The 25,786-nt window shown below is 46.2% G+C and overlaps 1 protein-coding gene and 1 pseudogene across 1 annotated transcript; both read right to left on the bottom strand.

The window, feature by feature from the left end:
* Positions 1-4,233: 4,233 nt before the first annotated feature.
* Tex22 (testis expressed 22) lies at positions 4,234-25,760 on the bottom strand. The gene is made up of 3 exons (XM_004665658.2): positions 24,935-25,760; positions 5,976-6,104; positions 4,234-5,874 (listed from the first exon to the last, which is right to left on the bottom strand). Exons 1-3 carry the CDS (start codon positions 25,085-25,087, stop codon positions 5,695-5,697), a joined length of 462 nt encoding a protein of 153 aa, XP_004665715.1. The 5' UTR covers positions 25,088-25,760; the 3' UTR covers positions 4,234-5,694.
* On the bottom strand, positions 17,905-18,445 carry LOC105944572 (annotated as a pseudogene).
* Positions 25,761-25,786: the final 26 nt, after the last annotated feature.

Raw genomic sequence — 25,786 nt, 5'->3', positions numbered from 1 at the left:
ACATTTTATTGGACTGGGGGGATGACTTAGAGGTTGAAGGTGATTGCAGCAGTGTTGCTGGACCCAAGGTTCAATTCTCAAATTCTTAAGTGCCTATGTGAAGCCAGATACACACAGGCACAAGCATCATTTGCAGTGGCAAAAAGCCCAGGCATGACTATCCTTCCCACCTCCTATTTTTTGTTTTTTCGAGGTAGGGTTTCACTCTAGCCCAGGCTGACCTGGGGTTCAGTGTAATCTCAGGATGGCCTCAAACTCAAGGCCTATCTCTGCCTCTCTTCCTCCCCTGGGATTAAAGGTATGTGCTACCACGGCCCATGCCTGGTACACCTGGCAAATATGTACTTTTTTTTTTTGGGTTTTCAAGATAGGGTCTCACCCTAGTTCAGGCTGACCTGGAATTCACTATGGAGTCATAAGGGCCTCTAACTCATGGTGATCCTCCTACCTCTGCCTCCAAGGGCTGGTATTAAATGGTATTAAAGGCATACGCCATCATGCCCAGCATAATATTTTTTTTTTTTTGAGACAAAGAGCATGGGCTCACCAGGGCCTCTTGCCACTGCACATGTTCTCCAGATGTATGCACCACATTGTGCATCTGGGGGTTTGAACAACAGCTGGCAGTCTTAGGAAGCAACTACCTTTAACTGCTGGACCATCTCCTCAGCCCAAGCTTAAATGTCTTTTTGTTTAAAAAAGATTTTATTTATTTGAGAAAGAGGCGGGGGGGGGGAGGAAAGAATGGGTACATCAGGTCCTCCAGCCACTGCAATCGAATTCCAAATGTATGTGCCCCCTTGTGCATCTGGCTTATGTGGGTCCTGGAGAATCCAACTGGGATCCTTTGTTTTGCAGGCAAATGCCTTAACCACTAAGCCATTTTTCCAGCCCTTAGATATCTTTTTTAATTGATTGATGTATTTATTTATTTTTGGTTTTTTGAGGTAGGATTTCACTTTAGTCCAGGCTGACCTAGACTTCACTATGTAGTCTCAGGCTGGCCTCAAACTTACAACACCTGGCACAAGCCTGTTTTTTTTTTTTAATTAATGTATTTATTTTAGAGGAAGGGAAAGAAAGGGAGAAAGAATGGGCACACCAGGGCCTTTAGCCATTGCAAACAAATTCCAGATGCTCGTGCCACCTTATGCATCTGGCTTCATGTGGGTACTGGGGAATCAAACCTGAGTCCTCTGGCTTTGCAGGCAAACACCTTAACCACTAAGTCATCTTTCCAGCCCTTAAGTGTTTTTTGTTTGTTTTTGTTTTTCAGGGTAGGGTCTTGCTCATCCAGGCTGACCTGGAATTCACTATGTAGTCTCAGGCTGGCATCAAACTCACAGCCATCCTTATACCTCAGCCTCTTGAGTTCTGGGATTAAAGGCATGTGCGACCATGCCCTAAATGTTTTTAAAGTAGCACTTAGCTTCAGAATGTCCACCCTTTCATCCCATATATCTTAAAAATAGTTGAAACATCTTCCTCCCAGAGTTAAAAGCTGTCACTTCAGTGACTAAGTTGTAGAAATTGAAAAACAAAAACATTCTTCATTGTGTTAATTATAAGAAATTATTTTTGCAAAGCCAATGAGGTTTCTTCAGAGGAGGCAGTGCTGGGCACTGTGTGGCAGCAGAGAGCCATGAACTACATCTCCTAGGTGCCCCGGTGGCACTGCACTGGATAGGATCTGTTGCCAGAGAGTCCCCTTCTGCATCAGGTGTCCAGTGGCCTCTACTCCCCATTCAGAGCCAGCCAGAGTCTCACAATAAGAAGGGCGTTGAGTTATTCAGGCAGGCTTCAGGGCCAGCCTGGGCAAATCTGAGCTGTGCTGACAGTGGTGGTGGTGAGGTGTCCCTTGAATCTTGAGGAGGGACAGATGCTGACCTGGTGTTCAAGAAATGAAACATGGTGGTAGTCTTGCTGCTGCATATGTAGGAATTAAGTACAGTAATGCTAGAAACTTTAACTGGGTTCCCCTGCCTGTATTCAGGAGTTTTTCCTCTCCCCAGCTGGCTTGGCCAGCCTCACCTTAAGCTCCAATGCCCATAGACCCTTTCCCCAGATATTTCTAATTTAAAAATATTTATTTATTTATTTATTTGAGAGAAAGAGGCAGAGAGAGAGAAGGGGAAAGGAGGGAGGGGGAGAGGGAGAGACAGGAAGAGAATGGGCACACCAGGGCTCCAACCACTGCAAACAAATTGCAGATGCATGAGTCCCTTGTGCATCTGGCTTATATGGGTCCTGAAGAATCAAACTGGGATCCCTTGGCTTTGCAAGCAAAAGCCTTAACTGCTAAGTCATCTCTCCAGCTCTCCCCAGATTATTTCTGCTCATGGTAGAATGAACTCTTGTTTGTTGTGAGCTCCCCAGATCCTTCTCTGTTCCCAGGTTTTCCCAGCAGGATGCTGTGGACACTGGGGACTGAGCCATTTGTGGTTGTGGGGAGCTGTCCTGTGCACTGGAGGACTTCAGCAGCACCCGGCCCTCTGCCCACTAGCCAACAGCAACATGGGGAAGGTACCATACTCTCTTCCCAGAATGTCCTATATTTGTTCCACAGGGCCTGAGAATATGCTGGGTGACAGGGCAAGGGAATCAAAGTTGCTAACAACATGGCCGTAAAACTGGGAGGTTACTCTAGTCATCTGGGTGGGCCCAGAGTGGTCACAAGTTTCCTAACTGTAGGAGGGCAGGGAGGAGGTGTGAGAACAGAGTTCAGCCAGAGCTGCTGCAGCAGGTGGAAAAAGAAAGGCAAGGATCTTCTTAGTGCCTCAGACAGACTCTGCTGTGCTCTCATCTTGAACCTAGCCCAGCAAAACTCCCTGTGGACTGCTACAGAATTTGATGATGATGTATTCTTTTTTTAAATTTTTGTTTATTTTATTTATTTATTTGAGAGCTACAGACAGAGAGAGAAAGAGGCAGAGAGAGAGTGTGTGTGTGTGAATGGGTGCACCAGGGCCTCCAGACACTGCAAACGAACTCCAGATGCATGTGCCCCTTATGCATCTGGTTAACGTGGGTCCTGGGGAATCAAGCCTTGAACCGGGGTCCTTAGGCTTCACAGGCAAGCACTTAACCGCCAAGCCATCTCTCCAGCCCTGATGTGCTCTTTTAATATACTAAAACAGCAGAGTGTGGTGGCACACGTCTTTAATCCCAGCACTTGGGAGGCAGAGATAGGATTGCCATGAGTTCGAGGTCAGCCTGGGCTACAGTGAGACCCTACTTCAAAAAAAAAAAAAAAAAAACCCAACATAAAACACTAGTGTCAATCAGTTTACAGCAGCCACTAAAACTAATGTCTGGCCCTAGTGTGGCACTGTCACTCCTCCAAGCTCAGGGTCCTTGCTGTACTGAACTTGCTGGCCCTGTGACCACACTTGCCACAACAATTAGTCAGTGGACCAGGATCAACTCAGGACCTCAGCCTGACACCTGTGATCAGGAAGATTCCAAGGAAACCCCTACAGAGGACCAAGCTGGCCACCTCAATATATCCCTCCATCTGGTTGCAGCCTCGGGAGACATCCAGGTAAGAGAACAAGGGTCAAGAGCTGGAGAGCTGGCTTAGTGGTTAAGGTGCTTGTCTACAAAGCCAAATCACCCCAGTTCAAATCTCCAAGGCCCACGTAAGCCAGATGCACAAGGGGGCGCATGCATCTGGAGTTCATTTGCAGTGGCTAGAGGCCCTGGCCTGTCTATTCTCTCCCTCTCTTTTCTCTCTCTCTCTGCCTCTGTCTCTCAAATAAATAAAATATACTCTTTAAAATTTGTTATTTATTTATTTGGAAGTGACAGAATGAGAAAGAGGCAGAGAGAGAGAGAATGAGTGCACCAGGGCCTCTAGCCACTGCAAATGAACTCCAGATGTGTGTGCCCCCTTGTGCATCTGGCTAATGTGGGTCCTGGGGAATCGAACCTCAAACTGGGGTCCTTAGGCTTCACAGGCAAGTGCTTAACTGCTAAGCCATCTCTTCAGCCCAAAATATACTTTTTTAAAAATGCCAGAGCCAGGCATGGTAGTGCACGTCTTTAATCCCAGCACTTGGGAGGCAGAGGTAGGAGGATCACTGTGCGTTCGAGGCCACCCTGAGACTACATAGTGAATTCCAGGTCAGCCTGGGCTACAGTGAGACCCTATCTAGTAAAACCAAATAAATAAATAAGTAAATAAAAAGAGAACAAGGGTCAAAAGGAGCTTTGTCAACTTACGACAGAGTCCTTTAAAGCCACGCAGAGCTGAGAACCACAGAGTACATGGCACTTCACCTTTCCGCACACTGTGTGGGGCTCTACCCAGAGAAACTCATCCTCTAGGTCATTTTCGGAGCCTCTGAGTCAGGGTAGGGACAGTGGTGTTCTTCAGGGCCTTAGCCAAACCCCACTCCTAAAGACTAACTCCTGTTCCAGTCCTTGTGGCTCCATGGCCTACCCTCCCTCAACTCTTAGTATCCTTACAAATGTGAAGACTCCTAGACTGGACAAAAATGACATTCAGCACACACTAGAGGGAACTGAGAGGGGTTGTCCAGCTGGGTGATCTAAGCAGGTGTCTTGGAGGAGGAAGATAGGTGGGAAAGGAGGGAGGGAGCCAGATGGGGGACAGCACTACCACCTGGCTGGTTCCTGCCAGACACATCTGGTAGCACAGGCCTGATTCCTGCCCTCACTAGGGTCTCAGATATATCACTTCCTCTTGATTAAAAGACTCCTCTATCAGGAAAGGAGGAAAAGATCATGACATCAAAATAGAAGACTGATTAAGAGGGGGAGGGAATATGATGAAGAATGGAGTTTCAAAGGAGAAAGTAGGGGGAAGGAAGGAATTACCAGGGGTTATTGTCTACAGTTATGGAAGTTGTCAATAAAAAAAAAATAATTAAAAAAAGACTCCTCCACCCAGCAACAGCCACAGAGAAGCCTGGTCCACCCTAACAGTCCAAGACACTCCCCCACACTGCTACCCTGTCAGGGCTGAGGTCACCACCCTCCTTTTCCTGTCTTCCATTCTAATCCTTCTAGATTAATCTCCCCCAAATGTAGCATGTGTTGTCACACCAGCTTAGAACCCTTTTTCAGGCCCCCAATTTTCAAACAGAGGTAGACATGGCTGTAGGCCAATGCTCCTCACACACCCTTGACCCCCTCTGCACACTACCTTCCTAGCCCTCCCTCCTTCACCAAGTCCAGTATCCAGGATGAAACCAGTACCACATCCCTCTGTCCAGTGCCTCACTCCAGTTGTCCCTACGCAGCCTCTATTGGCTCAAATGGCTGTCAGAAGGTCCTCCTGGGTGCCTCTCACCACCTTCGTAGAAAGCGGCTCAGTTCTCCAGCCTCGCCCCTGGTGGGGCCAGCCAATCATTAGGTTATGAGCCAGTGTTTGTGTGAGAATCCCACCTCCCCAGTAAAACACGTGGCATGGGTGGCACAGAATGCGGGCTTTCGGGGAAGGCTCTGCCCCTCCCTCTCCAGTGGCAGCCTCAGGCTGGACTGGGTTACCCCCTCCCCGGGCACTCCGTACCCCAACCAGTGCCTTAGGAGTCCTGAAATCTCCACCCGGTCCTGCTTATCTCCAGAGAGTGGGTTATTGACCCCCTGATGGGACATGAAGAGTATGTGGAGGTCCCCAAGGAAAGCACTGTACGACAGATAGCTAGGTTAAGCCGGGCTCTTAGGAAGGTCTTAGGAAGGGGGTGACCTCGAGGTCTGGGCCTCAAAAGTAGAGCTCTGCCAGAAGGGCGTGCTCCGAGCCAGGAAGTCTTGGAAGGCGTTGGTGGAGGCAGCGGACCTCAGCGGGCGGGGGAGGAGCACGTCCCTGTCCACATCCTCAGACACCAGCTCTGCCACCATCTGCGTGATGTCCTGTAGGCGACAGCGACGTCAGGGGCCTCGCAGACAGGCAGGGAGGGAGGGTAGGGGAGGAGGGGAGGCTCCCGCCCGCGCGCCCGGAGCCTGCCACGCACCGGCCTGGGGGACGGGGTCCCAGAGGAGTCCCGCCTCGGCTGCCCGCGCAGCGCCGCCAGCCGCCTGCGCTCGTCGATGCTGATGCTCCAGCGGCGGCCCGAACGCCTGCGCTCTGGGGGCTCGCTCACCTGCGGGGACAGAACCAGACCGCGGGTCGTGCCCGGCAGACGCCACGCCTTCCTCAGTAATACGGACCTGACCTGGCCTCGCGGGCTCCAGCGCAGGCAGGCTCCGGAGAACGTGCTGCATTCCGCCACCGATCCCTGGGTGCTCCGGGATCAGCGCGGCTGCAAGGGTACGACCGCTGTGGACCAAGCCCTCTAAGAACGGGACAAAGGAACCAGTTGTTGTGTGTCCCCAGCAAGAAGGGTCTTAAATGTCAGCCCCCAGCCAGCATCCTTGCTGTCCAAGCTTCTAAAGTGATCCTAAACACTGGGCTCTAACCCCAACACCGACAAAAAATAAAATGGTGCCAGGAGTGGTGGCGCATCGCATGCCTTTAATCCCAGCACTTGGGAGGCAGAGGTAAGAGGATCTCCGTGAGTTCAAGGCCACCCTGAGACTACATAGTGAATTCCAGGTCAGCCTGGGCTACAGTGAAACCCTGCCTTGAAAAACCAACCAAAGAGAGAGAGAGAGAGAGAGAGAGAGAGAGAGAGAGAGCGAGAGAGCGCAAGCGAGCGAGCGAGCGAGCCAGGCGTGGTGGCACATACCTTTAATTCCAGCACTTGGGAAGCGGAGGTAGGAAGATCACCATGAGTTCAAGGCTACCCTGAGACTGCATAGTGGATTCCTGGTCAGCCTGAGCTAGAGTGAAACCCTACCTCAAAAAAAAAAAAAGAGAGAGAGAGAGAGACAGCGAGCACCAAAGCAGCCTGTAGGGGCACTGCCTAGATGTACTATCTATTGAAGGCCCTCTAGACATTGCCCTGCTTAGGGGAACATCCTGCTGCCTTCCAGGAGGCTAGGCCAAAAGTGAGGGATGAGATAACTCCAACTGAATCATAAGAGATAAAATAACATTTTACCCAGCCCTTCCACTTCTGCAACATACCCAAAAAAACTGAAGTCAGGGACTTGGGAATTGGACACTCATGTTGTCCACAGCAGCGTTATTTCCACAATCAAAACAACCCAAGTACTTGAGGGATGGAGAAGCAACATGTGTTCTGCCCAGACAATGGAACATTATTCAGCCTTAAGAAATAAGCACAGGTTGGCCATGCATGGTGGCACACACCTTTAATCCCAGCGCTTGAGAGGCAGAGGTAGGAGGATCCCTATGAGTTAGAGGCCAACTGAGACTACTTAGTGAATTCCTGGACTACAGTGAAACCCTGCCTCTAAGGAAAAAAAAAAAAAAAAAAAAGGGAAAAGCAGCACAGGGGCAGTTAAAGTACTTTCCAAGATTAAAATGGCACCAAGGGATGGATTGTAGCTTGATGGTAGCATGCTTGCCTAGCATGGTTAAGGCCTTGGGTTTGATCTCAAACACCACACTCAAAACCAGAGCATGGCATCTGGGGAGATGGTTCAGTGGTTAAAGGCACTTGTTTGCAAAGCCTGTCAGTCTGGGTTCAATTTCCCAGTACCCACATAAAACCAAGTACAAAATAGCACATGAATCTATGCAAAGCTAAGATGCCAAAGCTCTCAGGCCAATTGGTATGATATCATTTGTAGTCTGGCAGATTGTTTGAAGTGGCAAGAGACCCTGTCTCAAAGAAGATAGAGCACAGACACTTCCAAGTTGTCCTCTGACCTCCACACACACACTGTGGCACACATGTCCATACACACATGAGAGGGAGTTAGTTTTGTTAGGCGGTTAGGGTGACTGGGCCCCTGAAAATAAGAAGCAGGGCCTCTTTCTTTGGGCCTATCCTTGCAGTCTGTACTTCGCTAGAGATCAAAGTATGATCTCACTTCTTATCTCTTCCCTAGATCTATTTTTCCACAAGCAACCTGGGCCCCTCCTGGCAGGGAGGTTTTTGCTAGGATTCAAATCTGGTCCTAATATTGTGGTCAAGTTCAGCCCCCAGAACTTGGCTTCATGGCTAGCTTCTACCAGAGACAGCCCTAGACCCAGACCAATCAGCTGTCCCTCCGCTCACCTGAGCCAGAAGGTAGGGCCTACCACCATAAGGTTATAAACATATTTTTGTGGGGGAAGGGCAAGGTCTCTGGGCTGCCTGACCACTTGTGAACCTCCAGCTTCTTGTGAGTTTCTCCTATGCAGCCTCTGGCCAAGCGGAGAAGAAAACTTCCTAACCCTACTTCCCACATGGGCTCTTTCCCCTCCTGCTCTCCACATGGCAGTTCTTCATGCTTTCTTTTCTGTCCTCTCCATAGTTTTTCCAGGCATACCATGTGGGCTCTCAAGCCATGTTGGTATATTTATTTTCCTTCCCTTGGTTATGTATTTCCTTAAATAAGTATAATAATTTATTACTTATCCTCAGTCTTATTTTATTCAGTTCTTTGGTTAAAAGTAGACTCGAACCCAAGGTTTGGGGTTCAAGACCTTCCTGAACCCCTAGCACCCCATTTCACACATACACAGATAAATAAGTAAAATTAAAATTGAAAAAATAGGGCTTGCACAAAGCATCAGAAGCCCACTGTCACATCGTAGCAGTGGAAACTGATAGGTGAGGTCTTTAAAAAAGGCCTGAAAGAAAATTCTTCCTAAAATTTTTCCTAAGCAAATCATCGTACAAGTATATAAAGATATTTTCACATCCTTTCAGTCTTTAAAGTCTCAATAACCTTAACATCCTGTAAATCTTTCTGGAGGAAGTTGTCAGATGAGATGCTCTGGGAGTAAAGAGAGAAATAAAAAAACCAAGGACACAGAATTCAAAGAATCAGAGACAGACAGGAGAGACTTGCATATGGCTCTGAGGGTAGCAGACCAAATGAAGAAGGCAGGCCAGGGCTTCGGGAGGGCCACAGTCCAGGAGAAAAAGTCTTACATGACTCAATATGCTTGTCCATTTGTCAGAAGAAACAAATATGTGATGGAAGGTTCCAGAAAAGATAATTAATTGTAAAAGATGGAAAAGAGAGGAAGTGGAGAGGAAGAAGAGGAAGCAGAAAAGAGACAGTTATTATTGCCAAGTTAAAACAAAGCTGTATGAGAAAAGAAACATCCCAGCATGTCATCCCTCAGCTATGGCAACACTAACCACATCACAGCTGACACTGGAAGCAGATCCAAGGCATATGACAGAACTACATGGGAGGGTGGAGAAAGGAAGACTGCACAGGAGGAGGCAGGGTGCTAATTCCTCAGTTTTTTTTTGGCTGCGAGTTAAATCTAAAATTGAGGAGTAAGAGGAAAACAGCGTTAGCCACATGTGCACATTCTATCATCACATGTTGACATGACCACCTACAAGAGAGCTGACAGCAGACCTTTGGGACCACTGCCCCACACTGTACATGAATGTATTAACAGATCCCTGTAACACACAAGCCTGTTACTACACAGTGATACAAATGGAACTTTTTTTTTTTTTTTAAGGTAGCGTCTCGCTCTAGCCCAGGCTGACCTGGAATTCACTACAAAAGCTCCTACCTCTGTCACCTGAGTGCTGGGGCTAAAGGCATGCACCACCACACCTGGCCCAACCATCCTTTTAATTGATGCTTTAGTGAAAAAGAAAATCAATACTGAAATGTGAATTTATTTACATAAACAGGACACATCAATCCTCTCTATAGATGAGCAGTGACCTGTGTCCTCTGAAGACAATCTATAGCTTAAAGCACAATACAGTCCAAATAAGTAACGCCCAAAACAATTCCCAAGGAAATCGGCTAAGAAGCTGGAAAAAGAACAACAAAAATAATAACCAGCAGTTTAAAGAAGGGATTAGGAAATAAGTGAATGAATCAGGAATCAGATCAGTGAATGAATGAAAGAAAAAATAGTGAACAAGGATCATAAATGAATTCCTTGAAAAACCAATTGAACAGTGTTACTCTTTCCTTACACACTCATTGGATCCTCTATACTCGTCTTCATCATTTTTGCTAGTTTCCTCTTGTTTGGTGTTCATTTAGCTGCTTCTTTGGGAATGGAAAATCCCCAGATTACCCATTCTTCAGTTTGTTTCTTTTATGAGCTAAGGATCAAATGCAGGATCTCATACATGTTAGGCAAGTATTCTATCACTGACCTATAGTCCCAGCCCCTAATTCATCATTTTAAAAATAATAATTTTAGCCGGGCATGGTTGTGCACACTTTAATTTTTTTTTTTCAAGGTAGGGTCTCGCTCTAGCTCAGGCTGACCTGGAATTCACTATGTATTCTCAGGGTGGCCTCGAACTCATGGCAATCTTCTTACCTCTGCCTCCCAAGTGCTGGGATTAAAGGCGTGCGCCACCACACTTGGCTGAGGTGCACATTTTTAACCCAAGCACTCAGGAGGCAGACTGCATAGAGTTTGAGGCTACCCTGAGACTATGTGGTGTGAGCTGAAGTTCCCAGGAAGTGCTGCATCCCTCAGATAAGTCTGAATGGACTGATAAAGCTCCTGTGATCACAGAGAGATGGAATGTTGCAAGTCAGAGCCAAATTACCTTGGGCTATCTTTAGCTCCTTTAATAGCCACTTCTGTGACTGAACTAACATCCTGGCGACTATCAATTGATCAGATGTGATCCTTTTGAAATGTAAGAACAGACCCAGCTTCCACCCACCCAAGGGCTAAGAATGTTATCAGATAACATCTGAAGCCAATGGTGGAGAGTTCTCAATTTACTATAACTCACCTACCTGATGGTCAGATGGAAATTGTTAACATATTGGAACATGGAATTTGAGTTAACTAAAATCTGTGTTCCCTGGCCATGGTCATTCATATTTGGCTCCAGAATAATCTCTTATCCCCTTTGAGATGAGAGCAGTGTTTTTTGTGTTGAAATAGTGAATGCCAGGTCAGCCTAGGCTAGAGCGAGACCCTTGAAAAACAACAAAAAAAAATTGTGTGTGTGTGTGTGATTGTGTGTGTGCATATGCATGTGTCACAGCATATGTATGGAGTTGAGAGGACAACTTTCAGTAGGTCCTTGCTGACTACCTTTTTTATTATATTTTATTTACTTATTTGAGAGAGAGAGAGAGCAGAGTTTCTAGTCACTGCAAACAAACTATAGATGCATGTGTCACCTTGTGCATCTGGCTTAAGTGGGTACTGGGGAATGGCACCTAGGTCCTTAGGCTTCCCAGGCAAGCATCTTAACCTCTAAGCCATTTCTCCAGCCCCTCCTTCTACCTTTTTTGAAGCAGAGTCTCTCATTGTTGTTCACTGATCTCTTCACGAACTTCTGAAGAGTCCTTGTGTCTTTACTTTGCTTCTCACCATAGGTGCCCTGGGATTACAGAAACCATAGCTTCTGGCTTCCACATGGGGCCTGGAGATCTGAACTCAGGAACTCAAAATTGTGTAGTAAGCATTTCATCTACTGATACATCACTCCAACTCAGCTTTCAGGATATTTTACTCATTGCTGTTTTGTTTTTCAGACAAGATCCTGGCATGTAGATCAGTCAGGCTGGCCTCAAACTCATAATCACAGGTGTGTGCTACAATGCCAGCATCCTCATTTTAAACATCTTTCTCTCTCTCTCTTCCTTCCATCTTTCTTTCTTTCCTTCCTTCTTTCTTTGTTTGTTTGTTTCTTTCTTTCTTGTTTTTGTTTTCGAGGTAGGGTCTCTCTAGTCCAGGCTGACCTGGAATTCACTAGGTAGTCTCAAGGGTGACCTTGAACTCATGATCCTCCTACCTCTGCCTCCCAAGCACTGGGATTAAAGGTGTGTGCCACCACACCCGGTGTAAACTTTAAAATTATAGAAATATTGTATTTTCTGCCAGACTTAACATCTTGTGCCCTAGTTTAAAAATCTGTCAGGCTTCTTCCATTTCTTTTTTTGTTTTGTTTGTTTGTTTTTTGAGGTAGGGTCTCGCTGTGGCCCAGACTGACCTGGAATTCACTATGAAGTCTCAGGCTGGCCTCAAACTCATGGCAATCCTCCTACCTCCACCTCCCAAGTGCTGGGATTAAAGGCATGTGCCACCACACCCAGCCAATTTTTGTTGTTTTAAAAATATTTTTCAGCGGGCTGGAGAGATGGCTTAGCGGTTAAGGCATTTGTCTGCGAAGCCTAAGGACCCTGGTTTGATTCTCCAGGACCCATGTAAGCCAGATGCACAAGGGGGCACATGCGTCTGGAGTTTGTCTGCAGTGGCTGGAGGCCCTGGCACACCCATTCTCTTTCTCCGTCTCTTTCTCTCAAACAAGTAAACAATAATAAAATATTTTCAGGGGCTGGAGAGATGGCTTAGCTGTTAAGGCGCTTGCCTGAAAAGCCACAGGACCTCAGATCAATTCCCAGGACCAACATAAGCCAGATGCACAAGGTGGCACATGCGTCTGGAGTTCATTTGCAGTGGCTAGAGGCCCTATCTCATCCATTCTCTCTATCTCTCCCTTTGTCTTTCTCTCTCAAATAAATTAAAATATGTATGTATAAATTATATATGTATATATACACACTATTTTTTAGACTGGAGAGATGGCTTAGTGGTTAAGGACTTCCTATGTTGCCTTATCTTGTCTTCTCTTCTCTTGCTAGGACACAGTTATTTCTACTTTTTGGTGCAACCAGTGCACACACAATCTATTCAGTGTTGACAACCGACTCTATCCTGTTCACAAATGATACAAGGAACTTGGAGCACTTTAGTTCCACTCAGGCACCAACCTCATAATTATCTGTGGCAGCTGCACTGGGATTCCATCCTAGAGCTCCAAGACTGCTGCACTTATCAGTGTTGCTTCCAGTTTGCCTGCCTAGCTGCTTCTTGTCCATCCTTCCCACCCCTCTCCACCCCCCCACCCTCCCCCTGAGGTATGGTCTTACTCTAGCCCAGGCTGATCTGGAATTCATTCTGTAGTCTCTTGGTGGCCTGGAATTCACAGCAATCCTCCTACCTCTGCCTCCTGAGTGCTGGAATTAAAGGTGTGAACTACCACACCCAGCTTCATCCACACCTGAGATGGACAAATTCTTTTAATTTCTATCCACCCACACTCCCTCCCCCGACCCTTCCCACAATCTCAGGATGGCCTCCAATTCATTATGTTGTGGAGATGGCCTTGCACTTCTAATCCTTCTGTCTCTGCCTCCTGAGTGCTGGAATTACAGGTGTGTGCCACCACCCCTAGTTTATGTAGTACTAGGGACCAGGCTCAGGACTTGGTGCATGCTAGACAGGCACCCTATCCACTGAACTACATCCCTAGTATTCTAACTTTTTTTCCCCTACTGAGCATAAAATTAAAAGTTGACTGTTGTGCCGGGTTTGGTGGCACACACCTTTAATCTCAGCATTCTGGAGGCAGACATAGGAGGATCACCATGAGTTCAAGGCCACCCTAAGACTACATAGTGAATTCCAGATCAGCCTGGGCTAGAGTGAGACCATACCTCAAAAAACAAACAACTAAAAAAGTTAACTTAATGCTTAGTGTGGCAGATAACTATGATTCTAGCAATTGGAGCAGAGGTAGAAGAATTATAAATTTGAGGCCAGCTTAGTCTCAAAGTCTCAGAAACAAATAGGTGGGAGGCCGAGATAGACGGATTGCTATGAATTCAAGGCCAGCCTGGGCTACAGAGTGAGTTTCAGGTCGGCTTGGGCTACAGAAAAATATACAAAAAGGTTGACTGTTTCTTCTTAGCAAGTGTGCTGCCCTTATCTGGAACAAACCTCTAGAGCTGTGGGTAAGGTGGTACCTATGACCTCTCTGTGGCTCCTTCCAGTGCTTCTGAGAGCTTTCAGTATCTCTGTCATTCTACAGTTTTCCTATGATACCTCTAGGTAGGCGATCCTTTTATTTATCCTTCTGGGCTTTGTTGGGCCCTCAAGACTATACTTAAATTGCTGTCTGTGACAGCCAAACTCCAGGATGGCACATAGTGATTCTGACCTCCTAGCAGTCATACTCCAGTTTCAACTCTCCCACATTAAGCAGGGATGAGCAGTATAACATGCTCAGGCTTCAGGTCACTGAGAAATCAAGCTGTAGTTGATCTAGAAGCCTCCTCCCCGTTGACTAGCTGTCAGGATGCTGGAAAGAGCTATGTGGCCTATTAGGGGAGAAATGTCATCAATTGCCTTAACCAACAGTGGACCCTGCAAGCTTTACCACTAGCCAGCTAAGGAAAATGTACCAACTAGTCCAACTATGCATGTCTGTTATGGGGGAAACCATCTGCTTTCTGATTGGATTTGTGGCCTGCTCCACAGAAGGAAATTCCTGACTGGTACTGAAAATCTAGTCAAAAGCCTATTGCTGGTCTGGAGAGATGGCTCAGAGGTTAAGGCACTTGTCTGCAACACCTAAGGATCCAAGTTCAATCCCCCAATACTCAAATAAAGGCAGATATACAGGGTGGCACATGAGTCTGGAGTTCATCTGCAGTGGCTAGAGTTTCAGAGTTTGAGTAAAGGAAAGGTGGAGGGAGAGCTAATCTGGTATACCATTCTATCTGCCTCTCTCTCTCTCTCTGTCAAATAAATAAGTATATATATATATACACACACACACAAAAAAATTTTTTTATGGGGGGGTTTCAAGGTAGGGTTTCGCTCTAGCCCAGGCTGACCTGGAATTCACTGTGTAGTCTCAGGGTGGCCTTGAACTCACAGTGATCCTCCTACCTCTGCCTCCTAAGTGCTGTGATAGGATTTCACTCTAGCTCAGGCTGACCTGAAATTCACTCTGTAGTCTTAGGGTGGCCTCAAACTCATAGCAATCCTCCTACCTCTGCATCCCAAGTGCTGGGATTAAAGGTGTGCGCCACCACACCCGGTTTAATAAAATATTTTTTTAAAAAGCCTATGGCTGAGCTAGACAGATGGCTTAGTACTTAAGGTGCTTGCCTGCAAAGTCTAAGAACGCAAGTTTGAATCCCCAGGTACCAACCACATTACTGGATGCAGGATGCAAGCATGCAATGTCACACATGTGCACAAGAGGGCATAACCATCTGTAGTTTGTTCCCAGTGGCTGAAAGGCCCTGACATGCCCATTCTCTCTCTCTTTGCCTCTTTCTCTCTCTTCAAAAATAAAACAATGAAAATAAATAAATAAACAAATAACAAATAAAAGCTATGGCTGAGATGGTCATATGATCTAAGGGGAAAACTATTGTTTGGCTAAGTAGATATATTATGCTCACTAAACTACCCTCTAAACACTTGTGTTTATGCCCAAACACATATGCTACTCTCCCTTTTAGTTAGAGAAGTTTCTCTTCTCAGACAGTAGAGACCACTGAGGTGACTAGAAAGTCACTATCATGCTGAGAAATGACAGTGGAGTAAAACATCTCTATCACACCCTCCAAGGGTCAGAGATCATTGCAGAAGAGGTGTTAGAAAGAATGTAAGGACCAGAGGAAGGGGAGGAGTGCTTACAATGCAATCTTCCAAACATAAAATGGCCTTGATATTCATGACCTCATGTGGCTGATGCTATCTACACAAGACCTGCATAACAGGAAAGGAAAAAATGAAATGATGGCATCAACATAGACGAGAGACTAGTTGGAAGGAAGGGATTCACTGGAGGGAGTATTTAGGGGGGATTATGATCATAGTATATTGTCTATATTTAAGAAAGTTGTCAATAAAAAGTTCATAATGAATGAATGCCTAGTTTTTTTTAAATTTATTTAAGAGAGAAAGAGGGACATAGAGAATGGGCATGTCAGGACCTCCAGCCACTGCAAACAAACTCCAGATGCATGTGCCGCCTTTACATGGGTCCCAGGGAATCAAACCTGGATCCTTTGGCTTTGCAGGCAAATGCCTTAACTGCTAAGTCATCTCTCCGGCCCACCTAGTTTGTTTTGAACTGCAATGTTGGTGTAGTTTGCCAGAAATATTATTTGCATTAAGAGTAAAATTTTCACAGTTTGAGTAAAGGAAAGGTGGAGGGAGAGCTAATCAAAATCTGAGAGGAGGGCTGGAAAGATGGCTTAGTGGTTAAGCGCTTGCCTGTGAAGCCTAAGGACCCTGGTTCGAGGCTCGGTTCCCTAGGTCCCACGTTAGCCAGATGCACAAGGGGGCGCACGTGTCTGGAGTTCGTTTGCAGTGGCTGGAAGCCCTAGCACGCCCATTCTCTCCCTCTCCCTCTATCTGTCTTTCTCTCTGTGTCTGTCGCTCTCAAATAAATAAAAAATGAACAAAAAATATTTTTAAAAAATCTGAGAGGATATAAACAAGTCATATGGAAACCTACTTTTTTGGACAATGGAACACTCAAGAGCCATAGATTGTTGCTAGAAAATTTTCAGTGCCAGGGATGGGATGGGATACCTTCTAGTGAGTTGTTAGCCAAGGAGGTCCCTGATGCCCCCAAAACATTACAGGTCATTGCCAAGGCCCTTGGTTTCCCACCAGGAATAGATGGTAAGACCCTATTGCTGAAGACTCCACATACTTGGGCTGTAAGGTCACTGAGAAATCCTGCTGAAGCTGAGCTGAAAACCTCCTCCATGTAGACCAGCTGACAGAAAACTGGAAGAAGCCATTTTGCATGCAGTTCAATGGGAGAGACAGAAGTCACCAGTGAAGATGCTCAACAGTGGACGCCGCAAGCCTTATACTTGGCCAGCCAAGCCAAATGAGCCAAAGGGTGCAATAGTGGCACATCTGTTATGGGGGAAACCAACCAGTCTCTAATTAGACTGGAGGCCTGCTCCATGGGAGGGAATATATCCCTGATACTGAAAAGCTACAACAGGGGTAGTCATGAGCCCTAGGGGTATAATGTCTGCTGGTGTCTGGCTAAATGTATATACTGTGCTTACCAAACTGCCCAGAAAGCACTTCTCTTAATGCTCATACCCTTATGTTAATGATACTCTCACTTTTGGTTACAGAAGCTTTTCTTTCTTTTCTTTTTTAAAGCAAAGTGAAAACTATTATTAGCTGCTTGAATCTACCAAGTCTAAACAGAAGTAACTCAGATGACTAACCCAAGGCACTTCTTCCAAGACTAGTAGCAATACTCATTGTGTAATGCCATCTCTAATAAGCTGGTTTTTCTCTGTTCTGCTCCTTCATCCTACAGATGCTCCATCTCACAGACTGCCTTCTGCAGCTGCCTCTGAAAGCAGAGAAGCCAAGGTAAGAGGAACAAAGTATGCCTGATGGGTCCTGGGGCCCAAGAACACGTGCTGTAGCTGTGCAGGGCCAGGACACTTCCATGCAGAAGGTCAAAAGACTGTTTCCAGGAGGAAAAGGGATCACATCTTGGCTGTCAGTCGCCCTGAGACTCACAGGTAGTTACCAGACAGCAACCTTAAAGCTCTTGGGTAGTGGTTAAAACAAAAACCTTTTGGTTTTCCTTCTAAAACTTTCATTCTGTTTTTGTTGATGCTTTGTCCATAAGTTACTGACTTGATGACACCAATTTATTTAGGCCAATTAGGAACAAAGCCAAATTGCATTGTTTTGGGGTCTAATTAGCTGATAAATCACATTCTGCTAGTGACTCTGTCATGTAACTTTTAATAAAAACGCGTAAGTTGCATTGATTATTCCCCAAGAGACCAGAGTCCAATGGTTTTTGAGATGAGCACCTCTCAATTCACCAGCTTCCTGTCCTGCTCTTGCCAGACTGTTCTGAGAACCCTGGAGAAGGACTAAAGTTCCCCACCAACCTGAGACTGTATTTGAGCCTTTACAACATTAACTGGGAAAAACAAGAATCCCAACATGGCACCCAAAAGACCTCCACAGATAAAGTCACTGACCAGATGAGCACTGTGCATCATCGCCGTAGGCAGATGCTCCTTAATAAGCCCTCAAAGGCCAAAGAAAAGGGCATTGCTAAATCCATTTCAGAAAAGAATAGGCACTAAACCTTGATAATATTCCCTGATCCCATGACATTTCAGCACCTGGAAAGCCTGGTGTTTGTGAATTTGTCGCGATGCTTATGATCTTGAAGCAGTGTCTGAACTCTTTCCAATGCAGTGAAAATGGCTTCTGTTGTCCCTGCAAGTATTGCTGCCACCACAGGTTACAATCTCAGGAGCATTGATGTGCTTCTGGAGAAGGCAAGATAAATCCTCATAGAGACCAAACATAAGGGGCCAGAGTAGTCGTTTTCTGCATCAATGGCAGGAGGATTCCATGATACAGGTTTTGAGATCCATCCCTCCTCAACTGAAGGACTGCTTCCCAGGTTTTGAGCCCACACATCTGCTACCGAGAGAGGATCTTCTGAGTGGGATATGTGATTGCTACATTGTTGAAAGCTGCACAGCAGCCATACAAGTAATGCTTCATTTCTCCAACATTTGTAATGTGAGGAGACAGTTCTTGTTTTGAAGATGTTAGGATCCATGATCTCTTCTCATGAGCTTCTGAATCCATCATGTTGCTTAAGACTTTTCTTCTTCAGGAAGGACTCTTTTAGCCTGTGACACCAGCTAAGCCTGGTGTTAAGGATGACAGCTTCTTGGTAACTACCAATTTCTTCCATTGTTATTAGCTTGTCAGGTTTTCTTTTCTGTAATCAATTTTAATAACTGGATTTCCCCTTGGTGGCTTGCGAGAGAGCCCACGCCTGCTCAGGCGCCTGGAGAAGCATTTCTTTTCAGATGGCAGTGACCTTGGGATGACTCAGAAGGCACCATAGTGCTGAGTAGATGTGACAGAGGAGTGCTCAGCACTTAAATATTTCCATCACACCTTCCAAGGCTCAGGGTCCACTGTGGAAGAGGTGGCAGGAAGAATATAAGAGCCGAAGGAAGGGTAGGATTCCTTACAACATGCTCCTCTCCTCCAGACAAAAATGGCCTGGATATCCATGACCTCACAGTGCCTGACACTACTTACACAAGACCATCATAATAGGAGGAAAAAATCATGACATCAAAATAAAGAGACTGAGAGGAGGAGGGGATATGATGGAGAGTGGAGTTTCAAAGGGGAAAGTGAGGGGATAGAGGGAATTACCATGGGATAATATTTACAATTATGGAAGTTGTCAATAAAAAAAGAAGAGTAAGGTTTTCAATATTCATGAAATTTTTGTTTTGTTTTGAGGTAGGATCTCACTCTAGCCCACACTGACCTGGAACTCCCTCTGTGGTCTCAGGCTGGCCTGGAATTCACAGTGATTCTCCTATCTCTGCTGCTCATGTGCTGGAATTAAAGGCATGTGGCACCACACCCAGCTCATGAAAATATAGTTTAATTATTTATTTGTATGTGTGTGTGGAAGGGACATGCCACTACAAGAGCCCATCATCTGGCTTTATGTGAGTAGCTGTGGAATTGAATCTAGGCCAGTAGGCTTTGCAAGAAAGTACCATTAATCACTGAATCATCTCAGTTGATAAAAATATTTTTGTTTTTGTTTTTTGAGGTAGGGTCTCACTCTAGCCCAGGCTGACCTGGAATTCACTATGGAGTCTCAGGGTGGCCTTGAACTCATGGTGATCCTCCTACCTCTGCCTCCCGAGTGCTGAGATTAAAGGTGTGCGCCAACATGCCCGGATGTTTTGTTTTTTTTGAGGTAGGGTTTCACTATAGCCCAAGAAAATACAAGGTAGGATTTTACTGTAGCCCAGACTGACCTGGAATTCACTATGTCTATGTTGTCTCAGGTTGACCTTAAACTCATGGCGATCCTCCTGCCTCACCTTCAGAGTGCTAGGATTAAAGGCGTGTGCCACCACTTATTGTGAAGGTTTTGTATAGGTAGTGTCAGGCACTGTGAGGTCATGAATATCCAGGCTATCTTGTGACAGGAAGATTGCATAAACAGTCTTATCTTCCTTTGGCTCTTATATTCTCTCTGCCATTGCTTCTGCAATGGACCCTGAGCCTTGGCAGGTGTGATTTGTCTCAGTGCTGAACACTCCACTATCACTTCTTAGCAGTATGGCTGGTTGCTTTTGAGTCACTCAGTGGTCACTGCCATCTGAAAGAGAAGCTTCTCAAACAAAAAAGTGAGTAAAAGCATATTTGAAAAGTACTTAAGGTGGCTGGAGAAATGACTTAGTGGTAAAGATGCTTGCTTGCAAAGCCAAAGGATCCAGGTTCAATTCTTCAGGTCCCACATAAGCCAGATGCACAAGGTGACACATGTGTCTGGAGTTTGTTTGCAATGGCTTTAGGGCCTGGTGCGCCCATTCTCTCTATCTCAAATAATAAAATGAAAATAAATAAAATAAATGCTTACAGGGCAGTTTGGTGGGCATAATATATTCATTTAGCCAGAAAGTGTTACTGCCCTAAGGTTCATGACCCCCCCCCCCAACCATTGGCTTTTGACTAGGTTTTCAGTACCAGGCCTAATATAATTTATTTTTAAAATTAGTTTATTATTTTTGAGAGAGAGAGAGAGAGAGAGAGAGAATGAGAATGAGAATGGGTGTGCCAGGGCCTCTAGCCACCACAAATGAACTCCAGACACTTGTGCCACCTTGTGCAGCTTATGTGGGATCTGGAGAATCGAACCTCAGTCCTTAGGCTTCACAGGCAAGCGCCTTAACCACTAAACCATCTCTCTAGCCCAATTTATTTAAAAAAAAATATTTTTTGTTAGGTGTGGTGGCCTATGCCTTTAATCCCAGCACTCAGGAGGCAGAAGTAGGAGGATTTTCATGAGTTGGAGACCAGCCTGAGACTACATTAGTGAATTCCAGGCCAGTTCGGGCTAGAGCAAGACCCTACCAAATTTTTGTTTGTTTGTTTTTTTCTTATTTAAGACAGAAAGAAAGAGGCAAACAGAAATAGAGTGAGTATGACTCCAGATGTATGTGCCACCTTGTGCATCTGGCTTTATATGGGCACTGGGGTATTAAACCCAGGGAGTAAAGCTTTGCAAACAAGTGTCTTTAACCACTGACCAATTCCTGGAAATTTTAAATTAATTAATTTGAGAGAGAGATGGAGGGAGGAAAGGAGAATGGGCACACCAGGGCCTCTGGCCACTGCAAATAAATCCCAGATGCATGGGCCACCTTGCACATCTGGCTTTATATGCATACTAGGGAATTGGATACAGGTCATTTGGCTTTGTAGGCAAGCGCCTTAACCGCTAAGCCAATCTCTCCAGCTATAATTTTTTTTTTTTGTATTTATAACTCTCATTTATTTAAAAAAGCCATCTTCTCAAGAGCCGGGCATGGTAGTGCATGCCTTTAATCCTAGCATTTGGGAGGCAGAGGTAGGAGGATCATCATGTGTTTGAGGCCTCCCTGATACTACATAGTGAATTCCAGGTCAGCCTTAGCTAGAGTGAACCCCTCCTGAGAGGAGGAAAAAAAAAAAGCCATCTTCTCTGACATATATCTACATGAATTTGAGGTCAGCTATGTGAAGTGCACTGAAATTACCTATGCCTGCCTGTAGCTTTTTAGCTGATGAAAAAATACTTAAGAATGTCATCACAGCTGGGCGTGGTGGCACATGCAATTAATCCCAGCACTCAGGAGGCAGAGGTAGGAGGATCTCTGAGTTCAAGGCCACCCTAAGACTACATAGTAAATTCCAGGTCAGTCTGGGCTAGAGTGAAACCCTACCTAAAAAAAAAAACAAAAAACAAAAAAAACAGCTGGGCATGGTGTTACATGCCTTTAATCCCAGCACTTGGGAGGCAGAGGTAGGAGGATCATCTTGAGTTCAAGGCCACCCTGAGACTACATAGTGAATTCCAGGTCAGCCTGGACTACAGTAAAACCCTACCTCAAAACAACAACAACAACAAAAAAAGTAACCTGTCTTGCCGTATGGGCTGTGCCATGATTTCTTAGGCAGCTCATAGCTCTTGAGTCCAGGGTCTGGCCCATGTTCCAGTCAGAAACAGTGCCACTGTCAATAGCCCAGTTATCTGCATGAGATACTAATTTTTTGAAAACTGCTTCTGCAATAGGTGACTGGCAACTGTTACCTCATCCATCTTCCGAGGCTGACACTGGTGTACAGAGACTGCATCGGCCTCATTTATTATTATTTTTTAAACAGGGATTACCAGCTAGAGGCATGGCTTAGTGTATAAGAGTGTTTGTTGTACAAGCATGAGACCTTGTGTTCAATCCTCAGCTCCCACGTAAAAACCCAGGTGTGAGAGCTGGGCATGGTGGCTCATGCCTTTAATCCCAGAACTCAGGAGGCAGAGGTAGGAGGATATCTGAGAGTTCGAGGCCACCCTGAGACTACACAGTGAATTCTAGATCAGCCTGAGCTACAGGGAGACCCTACCTTGAAAAACTAAAACAAAAAAGAAACAGGTGTGGCCATACATGTCTGAAATCTCAGTGCTGATGAGGGTAGAAACAGGATGAGTAGGAGCCAGGTGTGGTAGTAGATACCTTTAATCCCAGCACCTGGGAGGCAGAGGTAGGAGGATCACTGAGAATTCAAGATCACCCTGAGACTACACAGTGAATTCCAGGTCAGTCTGGCCACAGTGAGAAAAAAAAAAAAAAAAAGGTTCAGTGAGATGCCCTGTCTCAAGGAAATAAGGCAAAAGACAGAGAACACCTGATGACTTCCTCTGGCCTTGCACAGATGTGCACATACACACACACACACTAAACATACACCAGAAAAGAGTAATGGACACCTGATGACTATCTCTAGCCTTACACACATGTGCATGCACACACAAACACACATGAACACACTAAACATACACCAAAAAGAAAAAAATAGGGATCACACCAAATTATTTTAGGGGTAGTGGTAGGTTTAAAACATGTCTTCAGGGAGATGTGTTCCTCATATAAAGCCCTAGACAAAACAGTTTAGTTCTAAGAATGAACAGTTTAGTTCATAGTTCTGTTATTAAAGAGAACAAAACGGGAACCTCTCCATTGCATTGGTTGGAAGTTTTTTGGTTTGTTATTTTTTTGTTTTGTTTTGTTTTTCAAGGTAGGGTCTCACTGGCCCAGGTTGACCTGGAATTCACTATGTAGTCTCAGGGTGGCCTCGAACTCATGGAAATCCTCCTACCTCTGCCTCCCAAGTGCTGGGATTAAAGGCATGCGCCACCACATCTGGCTGTGGGTTATTTTTAGTATACTAAAACTACTAAGTTTCCTTGGTTTATAATTAACCTTTTTAAAAAATATTTTTATAGCTGGGCATAATGGCACATGCCTTTAATCCCAGCACTTGGAAGGCAGAGGTTGTAGGACTGCTGAGTTTGAAGCCACCCTGAGACTACATAGTGAATTCCAGGTCAGCCTGGGCTACAGCAAGACCCTACCTCAAAAAATTATATATTTATTTGTGAGGTGAGAGAAAAAAAGAATAGGCATGCTAGGGCCTCTTTCTGCTCCAAATCAACAGATATATGCGCCACATTGTGCATCTGACTTTACATGGGTACTGGAGAATCAAACACTGAGCTAGGAGGCTTTGCAGACAAATGACTTTGACCTGTGAGACATTTCCGTACCCCTGCTCCTCCTTTTATTTATTTTTTATTTTGGTTTTTTGAGGTAGGGTCTCATTCTGGCCCAGGCTGACCTGGAATTCACTATGTAGTCTCAGGGTGGCCTTGAGCTCACAGCAATCCTACCTCTGCCTCCCAAGGGCTGGGATTAAAAGTGTGTGCCACCATGCCCCGCTTTTTGGGGCTGGGTATTCTTATTTTCCCAGTGAACTTTGGCTGCTTGGGAGTTGAAAGACAAAACAAGCACTTAAGTCTTTATGGTGATTGGTGGGCTATGAGTTAAATGTCTTGGAGAACCCTGTTGAGTATTGCTCTCCAGAAGACATCATTTCTCCATCCTTCAGGTAGACCTCTATAATTCTTGGTGGTGTTGAAAATCCCCCTCAAATAGGTTTTGCATATCTCCCAAGCTTTTTATCTTCCTTTGTTGATCCTCCAGCCTGTTGCCACAGCTACAGGCTACTGACTTCCAAACTTTCCTACTGTGTAAGGAATCCAATCAGTTCCTCTGGACTGACTAGGAGAGTCATGGGGTCTCCATGAGACTAGCTTCACATGTCCAGTGCTGGTCAGTCACATTAGGCATATAAACTGGGCACTCCTCATTTTATCTGCCTGGGCTGGCCCTGGCTAGGCCCAGGCCCAGGCCCAGCCAGGAAGGCCCCCTAGCCCTTACTCTCTGCATGGGTCCTTTATCTCCTCCAGCTCCCCACATGGTAGGAGGTCCTTGAATTTTCTTTTCTCTTTCCTTTCCATGCTTTTTCCCTCAGACCCTCTACATGGGATCTCTTTCCTTAGTTCTACTTCCCTCAATAAATATAATAATTTAATAATTGTCCCGAGTTTTTTTTCTTTCAGTTTTTCGAGATAGGGTCTCACTCAGGCCCAAAGTGACCTAGAATTCACTATGTAGTCTCAGGGTGGCCTCAACCTCACTGTGATCCTCATACCTCTGCCTCCCCTGAGTGCTAGCATTAAAGGCATGCGCCACCATGCTCGGCTCAGCTTTCTTTTTTATTCAATTCTGTGACTAAAACTAGAAACGAACCTAGAGTTTGGGTGCAAAGATTTTCCTGGGACCTTAGCACTCCGTCACAAATGGAGCTCGCTGCTTGCTGACCAGGGTGTGCTGCTCCAGCCTGAGGGCCTCACAGGCACAGCTGCTATGCACATTTCTGGGATAGCTGCTATCCCTCCTGTGGTGGGGACTTAGTTCACCTTCCCAACTAGTGACACCTTAGCCAGAAGTGAGAGGCACTGAGGAATACTGAGGCTGACCTCTTCATTGTGCCCAGCAAAGGGAAACATGGGGGTTCATATTCACCTTGGAGCTTAGCCAGGGCCCCCAACTGCATGTTTCTTCATAGTCCCATCCGGCGACCTCCTGCGGCCCGAGAGGCTCCTTCCCAACCAGCCCACCTAAAGCAGGCTTTCCAGCAGTACCTTCTGCTTACCCAGTCTTGAGTCTGCATTTCCTCCTGAGGGTTGCTCTCAGTGTCGGGTCGTCCCCAGGCTGCTGGAGGCACACTAGGGGTCGATGGCTGACTACGCGATCGCGATCGCTGCGACTGCGGTGTCCTCTGGGGGCGCAGCTGCCTGCTGTCCATCTCTTTCCAGCAGGCGGCAGTCCACACCTTTGGGACTCAGGAGGAAGGTGCAGGAAGAGGGAGGACCCTACTCCGGCTTCCAGGACCCCTGAATCAGATTGCACATTCTGCTAAGGCTATCTTTCAGCCACTAGCCCACCGACGGGGGCCTTCTGGGTGACCTTACTGCCCTGCTTCGGCCACCACCACCCATCAGCACCCCAATCGAAGCAGATGCCGCCCTTGTATGTCCCTGTCCTCCCCGCAGAGCCGCTCGTTCAGCCTTCCGTGACCTTGCCTCTCAGGAGCTGTGAACTCCCAGCCTGGCCAGCCCCTGAGACTGCCTCCACCCACACACCCCGCCAGGCCAAGCTGAGCCCCCTGATCCCACCCGCTACCCAGGTCTGCGCTTTGGGGGCCGGCGTGACGCAAGCCCCAACAGGAGAGGAATATACTCATTTGGGCCAGGGTCGACCTAGTAGGGTGGCGGGGTGCAGGCCGACTCAGCGGAGTTGGGGGATGGCTTGCACTCAGTGAGGTTTGGGGGGACGAGTTCTACCCGTGAAGTGGACAAGGAACACACCTCACACGCCCAGAGCTGGAACTTCCGTTTCTCAGGCCCCGCCCACCAATTTCATTTCCGCCCTCGAGGCTTGCGACGCGTTTCTGCGAGGCCCTTGTCTGGGTTCTAGTGCTGAGCCGCTCTCGTGACCCTAACAC

This window comes from Jaculus jaculus, chromosome 7 (assembly GCF_020740685.1).
Source record: "Jaculus jaculus isolate mJacJac1 chromosome 7, mJacJac1.mat.Y.cur, whole genome shotgun sequence".
NCBI lineage: Eukaryota > Metazoa > Chordata > Mammalia > Rodentia > Dipodidae > Jaculus > Jaculus jaculus.
This window is presented reverse-complemented; position numbering and strand designations above follow the sequence as displayed.

Excerpts from the sequence above, each read along its gene's own strand:
- Tex22 (XM_004665658.2), bottom strand. The coding sequence starts at position 25,087 with ATGGACAGCAGGCAGCTGCGCCCCCAGAGGACACCGCAGTCGCAGCGA. Across the intron at positions 6,105-24,934 it reads AAATGCAGACTCAAGACTGG|GTGAGCGAGCCCCCAGAGCG; the intron begins GTAAGCAGAAGG and ends CTGTCCCCGCAG. Across the intron at positions 5,875-5,975 it reads GGACCCCGTCCCCCAGGCCG|GACATCACGCAGATGGTGGC; the intron begins GTGCGTGGCAGG and ends TGTCGCCTACAG.